The sequence below is a fragment of the Triplophysa rosa genome, linkage group LG25 (assembly GCF_024868665.1).
Source record: "Triplophysa rosa linkage group LG25, Trosa_1v2, whole genome shotgun sequence".
In the NCBI taxonomy this organism is placed as follows: Eukaryota; Metazoa; Chordata; class Actinopteri; order Cypriniformes; family Nemacheilidae; genus Triplophysa; species Triplophysa rosa.
The window spans coordinates 13,888,616-13,898,458 of record NC_079914.1 but is presented as its reverse complement, the minus strand read 5'-3'; the positions used below and the strand labels follow the sequence as shown (position 1 = coordinate 13,898,458).

Below are 9,843 nucleotides of genomic sequence, written 5' to 3'. Positions count from 1 at the left end.
CTCAATGTTCTTCATCATCAGAAAGATCTTCAGTGTCAAAATGTGTGTTGTTGTGTTCAGTGATGAATGTGACACGTGTGAGTCTCTCCTGGTACAAAGGAAAGAGTTTATTGTCCAGCATCAGTGTGTCTGATCTCAACATCAGACTCTCTCTACCTCTGGAGGTGGAATATCAGGACACAAACACATACAGATGTGTCGTCAACAATCCCATCACAAACCACACACAACATCTCAACATCACTCATGTCTGTCAGCCGTGTTCAGGTGAGACAGTCATAAGTTGGGAAATGGTCAAATTTAAGTCATAAGAAAGACAATAATGGCTGTTTTATGTTTGTGCATTACAGACCTCCTGCGTTCACGTTTATTATCGCTGATAGTTGTCTCTGTGATGTTGCTGGTGGTCATAAGTGTAATTCTAGTCTGGCGCTTCAAAAAGTGTTACCATCCACAAAGAAAAGGCAAGTATTTACATGCAACAATATAAACACTGACATAAAAATATTACTAATGAATATGGACAGTTTTGAGGTTAAATATGTGATTCTTATTTTTTAAGCAGTTAATAGAAATAATACTTTACACAGAACCAAATGTCTCTACACAACAGTTTCATAATACGGTGAGAGATTTTAATGTTGTTTTTTCTTTGTGTTGGTTGAATTGTTATTATTCATATACAGTATATTTTAGTGTGTCTGCTTGTGTCATTTTTATTGAATGTTATGAATAAAGAAACACAGTCACCCGCACACACCATGATAAATGATAATGGTTTGGTATGTCCCTTGTTTGACCCAACCCAGAGTTAAAAAAATAACCCGCATGCATCATTTTTAGAGTGTACTGTACAAAGAAAGCTTTACAGTATGTCTTTATGCACATTGTGCTTGCACTTTTTCTACTTTAGTCTATTCTCTGGTAAGTTGTCTTCTCAGTTGTAATTCAGTGACTGTTTTATTTCTGTTCTTTTCTTTTTAAATAGAATGTTGGTGAAGCCTGTGTAGTGAATTTCAATACTACGACTTGTTGTGAGTTCACTGAACACACTGTACACATTTTTGCAAATATTGATCAGCTATTTATAATAATATAATATATATTCACATGATCTAAGATTGCATGTGTCTTGGTAAAATGATATAAAGCCTACATTCATTATATATTATAATATATTCATTTCAGTGTGTTCACATTGTCTTGTGTCTTATTTAATTTCTTGTCCAAATACTATTGACTGTTTTCTGTTGGTTCGTTGCAGAACAAAGGAAACCTGCATCTGCTGGTTGTGCTGCTGGTCATAACTGGAGTTTATGGAGTGATGTTCAGAATCAGAATCAGAATCAGAATAAGCTTTATTCGCCAAGTGTGCACACACAAGGAATTTGTTCTGCTTACAGGAGCTCTTAAACACACAGTATACACATAACAGGAGAAATAGAAATGAATAAAAATAAATATGAGGCTAAGAGGATAGAAATAATAATAATATACAAAGGCTCGGTTTAGTAATGTGCAAGTGTGCCTAGTAAGTACTGTATATTATAATTGTGAACTGTACATTTTTATAACCATAAAATATAATAATATGTATTTACATAAAGCGTAAGAGTAAAGATATTGCACTGATATATTGCACTGAACAACTAGGAGGTTATGGTGGATGAGACAGAAGGAACTATGAACAAGCAAGACAAGAGCACCCGTTTTACTGCAAGTGGCTTTTCATCATTTCAGGATCAAAATATGAATATATGTTTTTTAACAACGTTTCCCATGGTTTAATTCACATGAAACCTGTTTACAACACAAAGAATGCATTAGATAAAGACATGTAGGCATGTTGTTCATCTTTATTGTACTCACAGATCAGCTGCTAGTTCTTTTGAAAGATGAAGCTCTTATTGGTTGTGTAGGATGTTCCTCGTTGTTCTTAAAGAAAGTTGTGGAAAGACAGTTTGTAAGCTTAACATCTCGCTTTATAACTTTATTTACAACTTCCCTTTGTTATGAAGGACCTTCATTTTAGTGAATTTACGGTTTCCTCCAGCATTTTGTAACTTAAGCAATATTTATGATTCTTTCTGATTGTATTATTTCCAGTGACGCCACATTTCTTTTGAAGATTTCTAATACACACATGCAGTATGTGTGAACACGAGAAACGTTTATTACTGCATTTTTAACCACATTGTGGTCAGTAGCTTCTGTAGTTTACTCTCTGATTGAAAGTAATCAGGTACGTTAATTAATTTTTTAAATAACGTTTTCATAACTATGCGAGTGATCTGCACTTTATTCAGCAGGTGTGAACAAATCAAAGTGGGAAAGTATTCTGTGCAGTAAAAATAAGACTCAAAAATCATTTAAAACCTCAAGTGCCAAAACCATTTCTGTAGTAACTGTCTTTTTTTCAAGTTGAGCAGCAATATTTGCAGTTTTCCATTGCCTGTGATTGTAATTTTAGTTTTGGCAATATTAGCACATTGGAACATAAAATGAACTTGCATAAAACACAATTTAAAAATATCAGATTGTAAGAACAATAAAAAAATGAAATGGGAGAATATTTCTGTGTAGCCTGTTGAATATTTGCCATTTGCAATAATGTTCCTGCATGTTTATCAAGGTATCAACAGAGGGCGCTGTGACACGAGCTGCTCTGCACCTTGTCCACTTATCTAAAAAGTTTAACTTAATGCTTTTAGGTGCCTGACAAAAATGTTGCAATATTATAATGAATAATTGCTCTATATAATAAATAAAACACTCTGTACACCATAAGAGTCTCTTAACAGCCAGCTGGTGTTATAGGACATAATTGATCAGGGGCTGAATATTAAAATGAGTGTTGTGGCTATGTGTCACATGCCATCATGAAGGGTTCAGCCTACATCCTCCACCTCTAGGATACTGATGAGAGATCAAATGTGTACTCAAGCTGTCCATGCAGCTGATGTTTGTTTAAAGGTTTGTGTACAGAGACATCAATGTAATGCGTGTTCCATCATTACATGCAAGCTTAAAAAAGTCCCTAAAGGTTCTTTATCAGGCTTTATGGTTCCTAAAACCCTTTAACATCCACATGACCGTTCTGTTGAACAAAAGGTTCATTGCAGTCAGGACAGTTTCTACAGACGATTGGTTCTGTGACGTTGATGTGAAAAGCTCTGTGTGACATTCACAGGATGTGGTCTAGGAGAAACGAGGTTATAAATGATTGACAGCTGATGTCAGAAGCTCTGTTTAGCTAGAAGACCGCATACTGTTCATTAAAATTAATTCATTAATTTGAACTACCTGCTATGTAGAAATATTAAAATACAATTAATTTAAATGATTTCCTGCGGGTCAGGATTAGTCACACAACACATGACAAGGGAGAAGTGAAACCTGCAAAAGATGACTATCCTCATGACTAAAGGGAGGAAGCATCCGTATACTTATCTGTTATGAGTCTTACGACCTGAATACATTTTCAATGTCAGCCTTTCTTTAGACTCATTTGATGTTATTGTCATTATGTCATATATTTGTAAATATGTGTGTGTGTCGATATCAGCCATTGACATAAATATTGTTTGGTGACTCCTTTAAAGTAAAATGTTTAATGTGTGGATGCTGCACTGATATAGTTTATGATGTTCTCTCGCAGTAATATCTGGCCTACAAATCAAGAGGAGCAAACATCCATCACTACAAATGTACATTTTAATATCGTGCACAAACACATGGTTGGTAGATTAAATGTCAGGAAACGTATTAAGCGGGTCTTTGTGCACCTTGACCCACTCTGGCTCAGTGTGCATGTCAGCGTTTGATGTCTGGTGGTCTGGTTTTTGGGCCAGTATGGAATCTAGCACAACTTCAAGCAGTGGTCTTGTTGTATTTGGTTGAAAACAGCATCAGGTGTATTACTGGATACATGCAGTAAACGTGTCTGCGGTTTTTACTTCGTAAACAGTGTTTCTACCACAGCGAGAGTGGGAAACTTCATTTTCTCACAAGCTCATGTGAACCCCCTGACCCCTTCGCTTCAGTGGAAACAACGGTTGTGAGAATGATACAAGACCGGTACTTCAATGTGTTTAGTGATGTTTCCAGAATGCAGCTTATAACAAAGGTAAAAGCTCCTTGTTGCACAGTGTACGGAAAAATCATTTTTCAACCTTTAGTTCTCACGACTGATATTGTGGAGTGAATGGAGTCATTTACACAAGGAACAAACAAAACTGGTTCTTGTGCCCTTTGGGCATTAACCGAACTTACTTAAGTTTCAAGAGATGAAGAAGAAAAATGATACAGCTTCACACAGCTTGACGTCGGTGGTTTTAAATTAAGAATCATAGACTCAAGGACAAAAAACATTTGGGTTCTTGGCAAGACATTAACCTACAAAATCATTTTTTTCAGTAATTCACTGAAAGGTAAACAAATGGAAAGAGATCATACAGGGGGTCTCACCCACAAATGACCACCAGCACCAGTTGCACATATCAATGGTAAATTAGTTTTGATCAGAACAACGGCTGTACTACATGCCAAAGATTAAAAGGTTATTCATGTGAGAATAAAAACAGGTGATGGTTTGCACATACAGAATAAGATAAATATCTTTGCTGAACAGGAAACAGACCTCCGGGAGCTTTAGATGTAAAAAAAGGAGGTGCTATTTTTTCTCCCCAACACAGCACAGCCAATCACCATTCACGTCTCAGACAAAGAAAGGTTGATCTAAACAGACATTACTTTAATAAACAGATTCGTCTAAATGCAAGGTCAATATTTGATGAATGTTGAGTGAATGCAGTGCTCTGTATTTAATTTTATCTGTGTGCAGGTGCATTGGGTTTAGATGTAAAGCAGTGGTCACAATGCTCACTCGCATCTGTAAGGAAATCCTTATCAAGGGACGTTAAACCATCAAATTTACATGGAACAAGAAACCTTCTTCACCTGTAAATTGATTTCCTAAAAAATAACTTAAGTTGACTTCCCTTAAGGGAATATCCACCCATCATTAATTATTAATCCGCAGGTGCAGTTGAAACGTAAATAATAGAATAGATGCTCTACTGCAACACTGGACACATATATGCTGAAAACAAACATGACTTTGCAATATAAAGAAAATATAAACTATATACTATCAAGTTCAGCTGTTGGAGTTTTAAATGGAAATCTACTTATGTTAAAACAGCAGCATTGCTCTTCACATAAACCTGAGAGTGATATTTGTCTTGAACGATTATTTCACTTTTTTTTAAGAGAAGGAGGAGTTAAACTGAGAACATGAACTGATGTGAGAGAGCAGACACGTGTATTACCTGTCTGTGAGCCGTGTCACTGCATGTTGTTGGATTATTTCTCTATATTGGATGTTTTCTCTCTGGATTTGTTTTTATGCTATGTGGAGTTATTATCAGAAGATCATACAGTGTTTTTTCTGCCTGTATTTATTGCTCATGAATGGTATGTGATGTATTTTCTTTGAAGGAATATGAAGATTTTATTTGATGTATTTGGGTTAGTAATGTAAAAGCTGCATTCAAGACTTGTTAAGATGGAAATTTACAGTCAATAACATGCTGTTTGATTTCTGACATGTTTTTTGTTTAATAAATGGGTGGGTTTTATGTTCTGCAGGTGTGTTTGGTGTTGATGGAGATGAAGTGAAGTCAGTGATGGAGGGAGATTCTGTCACTCTTCACACTCATCTCACTCACATACAGACACAAGATTACATACGGTGGAGGTTTGGAGCACAAGAGACTAATATAGCTGAAATATATAAGCAAAGCATTGATATGTTTGACAGTAATAAGACATTTGGAGACAGACTGAAGCTGGACAGTCAGACTGGATCTCTCACCATCACAAACATCACAATCACAGACTCTGGACTTTATAAATTAACAGTCATTAGTTTAACAGGAACTTCATACAAGACATTCAATGTTACTGTCTATGGTGAGTAAACGTATGTGTGTTTTATAGTTTAAAATTGATTTATAATAGAATAATTTAGATTAAATATTTTTTTTATATTCTGTTTTAGATTAGCAAATCCGAAAAACAAGGGATTAACCCACATTTAGAAAGAGAAAAAATGATTGATGGATTGTAATAGATTGTAACAGAAAACAACAATCTTTGTTATTCACAAATGAAAAAGAAGTCTGTATATTAAATTGTAGAAAGAGAATAAAAAAGATTTAAAGAAATTCAATACATCATTGCCTTTCAAACCGTCAATTATGTGCAAAAACTGCTTTATGAAGTTGTGTTTGTCATGGTGGTGTAGATATGGAGGTTTATATTTTTTACAATATATACCTGCATGATAGAGAACCATGCATGATGTTTATTAATTCCTGAAACATTTATTTAATTTAATACTTTTTAATTTCAGTTCATTTCCCCGTTCCGGTCATCAACAGAGATTGTTCTTCATCATCAGAAAGATCTCCAAAATCAAATTGTTCTGTGTTGTGTTCAGTGATGAATGTGACACGTGTGAGTCTCTCCTGGTACAAAGGAAAGAGTTTATTGTCCAGCATCAGTGTGTCTGATCTCATCATCAGACTCTCTCTACCTCTGGAGGTGGAATATCAGGATACAAACACATACAGATGTGTCATCAACAATCCCATCACAAACCACACACAACATCTCAACATCAATGATGTCTGTCAGCCGTGTTCAGGTAAGACTGTGATGAAAGTTGTAAATCAGAAAGATTTCAGTCATAAGACAGACAACAATGACTGTTTTATCTTTTGCTTTACAGATCCCCTACCTTCACATTTCATAGTGCTGATAGCTGTCGCTGTGATGTTGCCGGTGGTCATAAGTGTATTTCTATTCTGGCGCTTCAAAAAGTGTAAAAAGCCATCAAAACATGGCAAGTTTTACATGCAAAAATATATAATACTAACCAATGTGAACATTTTTGAGGTTAAATATGTGATTATTATTTTTTAAGCAGATCAGACTCTGGAGGAAGAGGTACTTTACACGGAGCCAAACATCTCTACACAACAGTTTCATAATACGGTAAGATATTTTACATTATTATCTGTTTCTTCTTTGTATTGTTTGGCTAAAGTATTATATTGTATGCATGATCAACATTAGTGTGTCTGCTTGTATCAGTTTTTTGCAGTCACCCAGTGTTGGGTCTAAAAGAGATAACCTGTTTGGTAAATGTAACCAGAAAATTGTTATATTTATACGTTTATATTTAAAACAACCAAGAATTTAGGGTTGAAACAACCCAGACCCAGCCTTGAAAACAACTCAACCTTTTATTTTTGGAATGATGCTTCGCCGGTTGAGATTCAATGAAAACACAATACCATATCAAACCAAATAGACAGAAACGTCACTTTACATCCTGGCTACGTCTATGCACTATTGTGCTTGTACTATTTTTGCTTTAGTCTATTATTGTCTGGCATGTTTTCTTGCTAAGTGTGTGAAATTCATCTCGTTTATTCAGTCCTTACTTTAATCTTTGGTTTTTAATTTCTGTTTTTTTTTACAGAATGTTGTTGAAGCAAATCACACAGAATACTCGAGTGTAGTGACATGATATGAATAAAATGAATTATTTTTATATAACTTTGGCTGGTTGTGAGTTCATTGAACAGAGCAGCACATATTTGTTATCGTTCAGCTGTTTGTAATGATGCATTTACATGATCTAAGATTACATGGAGTATAATACAGTCACTATATGACGACAAAGCCATACCACCTGCAAAGAAACGAATAATCGTTCCCATCTAATTTGCCTGAACCTAGTGATAACATGCAAATGTCAGGGCTCACATTCAGGGATGTGTACCTGGAATGACCTTAGAAAAAAATGAACATATCTCATATATAAATATTTTTTGACGCACAAACAAAGCCAAGCTAAGGTATTACCGCGTAGACTCTGTTTTCATATATGTTTCACTCGCTTCAATTTGTTTGATTTTAAAAAGTTTTAAATTATATTTAGCAAATGTGGGCTATTAGATGACGACACACTTCAAACCGTTTTATTCTGAGCTGAGTAACTAGGTAAGTAAAAAATAATAACTTTAAGTGCAACAAGTCAAACTTGCATTACAGCCTGTGTTTGGCAGTTGGGTTTAATTGTTTTTTTATCAGTACTTCTCCTTTCAGGAGTTATAATCCAGTGATCTTTCTGGTAACACCTGTTCCCACATTCTGCACTGTATATCTGCTGGAAATTTAAGGTTCTCATTACTCACTAAAGGTCACAATCTAGACTTTCGGTTTAGGCTTTATAGTGAAATAATGTATTTTTTCCTCAATATTTCCTCATTTATATGTTGCATGTTTTGGTTTAATTTGGTGTGCTATTAAGTGCTTAGAAAATACTTTTTAAAGTGTAATGTTATGCGAACTTAGTCTAAATTGCACTTTAAAACAGTGAGTTTACTGTAAATGGAAAATTACAGTTTCTGCCCTATACATTAGACTCTTTATTATATTAATATAAGTATTATACATTAAATAATGCTTAAGCTAGAGGATTCTTCCTGTAATTCTCCAGACACTATAATAATAAAGACTAGACATAAAAAATGAGGTGGAGTCAAACAAGTGTTTACAAGCTTACATAACCACAATAGAACTCCTTAAAGGTTTTATAAAAGTCTCTGTCTCATAACACTGCATATATTTTTAAAGGCTGAACTTGCAGAAGCTGCTTGAACGTGTCAAAATTCCCCACAGAACATGTTCTTACATGCAGTAGCATACAGAGATTGTCATGCGTGATACCACGGTAAAAATTTAACCCACCATCATCACTCATCCATAATCTCATTCACCCAACATTGTATTTAGCTCTTCTGCCCTCTGCTGTCTGCTATGATGTACTGCAGTGTAAGTCACAAAAGCACAGAAGAGTATCTCTGGTCATAAGTCGCGAATACGTGTTTTTCTGTGTCTTTGGTGTGTTATAAGTTGCCCATGCATGTATTAGACACTGAAATTGCAAAAATTAAAGTGTGGGAACAAAAGATGCATTCTATCTAAAAGCGAATGCTCACCCAGACCTACCTGAAACACCTCGTGTAGCCACACCCCCACAAATCTACGTCAGTTGGTGGTGTGATTTGACTAAGACCGCCCAAATGTATACGCAAGTAAGGTGGGCGTACCTGTCAGTACAATTGAAGAGGAACCTGATGTTCCAAATATGGTAAGAGGCGTTACATTTCCGTCACACGCTTGCAGTATTCGACCAATCACTACGAACTGGTTAACTGGTCAATCATAGCACACCTCGCTTTTCAGAGCCATGAGCTTTGTAAAACATCTGCGCGTTTCAGAGAGGCGGGGCAAAGAGGAGATACAAACATGCACAGTGTGTGGAAAATACAGCGTTTTTTAACCTTAAATCGTGTATACACCATGCATTACATCTAAAACAAACCATAATATTCGTTTTAGCCATGTCTTATGACCCCTTAAATAGTAAATTTCAAGTACTATACAATATACACCGTCTACTTCTATATATTCGCACAGAAATCTAATATTTTACTATTTTGACAGATCTAAAATCATGCTTGCATTGTATTTGCAATAGTCAATAACAATCATGTATCCAACTATGTTAATGTTAATTCATTAATATACAATAGTTTATTGTTAAGCAATATTTCTTCTTAAGATTTTAATAGTAAGTGTTAAATTGTACTGTGACGTCAGAAGCAACTGCAGTGCCGCAAGTTTCCTTGAACTTAGAAGTGGAACTCCTTTTTATCGTAATAATTTATAATGGTTTATATTTATTTTAAGACAATAATAGGTTAT

At 35.1% G+C, this 9,843-nt stretch overlaps 2 protein-coding genes across 6 annotated transcripts in view; both read left to right on the top strand.

Annotated features, from left to right (window-relative positions):
* LOC130549205 (natural killer cell receptor 2B4-like) overlaps positions 1-1,034 on the top strand; it is a 5,572-nt gene extending 4,538 nt beyond the window's left edge. The window contains exons 2-4 of the mRNA XM_057326425.1: positions 22-267; positions 351-464; positions 989-1,034. Of these exons, the coding sequence (XP_057182408.1) occupies positions 22-267; positions 351-464; positions 989-999 (371 nt within the window). The 3' untranslated portion in view covers positions 1,000-1,034. The remainder of the gene's footprint in view (positions 1-21; positions 268-350; positions 465-988) is intronic.
* The window catches only part of LOC130548626 (natural killer cell receptor 2B4-like), a 12,642-nt gene extending 5,033 nt beyond the window's left edge, over positions 1-7,609 (top strand). The window contains exons 1-6 of one of the 5 annotated variants that reach the window (XM_057325524.1): positions 5,326-5,475; positions 5,650-5,973; positions 6,416-6,709; positions 6,794-6,907; positions 6,992-7,059; positions 7,550-7,609. In XM_057325524.1, the coding sequence (XP_057181507.1) occupies positions 5,382-5,475; positions 5,650-5,973; positions 6,416-6,709; positions 6,794-6,907; positions 6,992-7,059; positions 7,550-7,597 (942 nt within the window). In that variant the 5' untranslated portion in view covers positions 5,326-5,381 and the 3' untranslated portion in view covers positions 7,598-7,609. Of the gene's footprint in view, positions 1-5,325; positions 5,476-5,649; positions 5,974-6,415; positions 6,710-6,793; positions 6,908-6,988 lie in introns of those variants that run through there. The other 4 variants (XM_057325523.1, XM_057325521.1, XM_057325520.1 and 1 more) reach the window with 4 other exon arrangements.
* Positions 7,610-9,843: the final 2,234 nt, after the last annotated feature.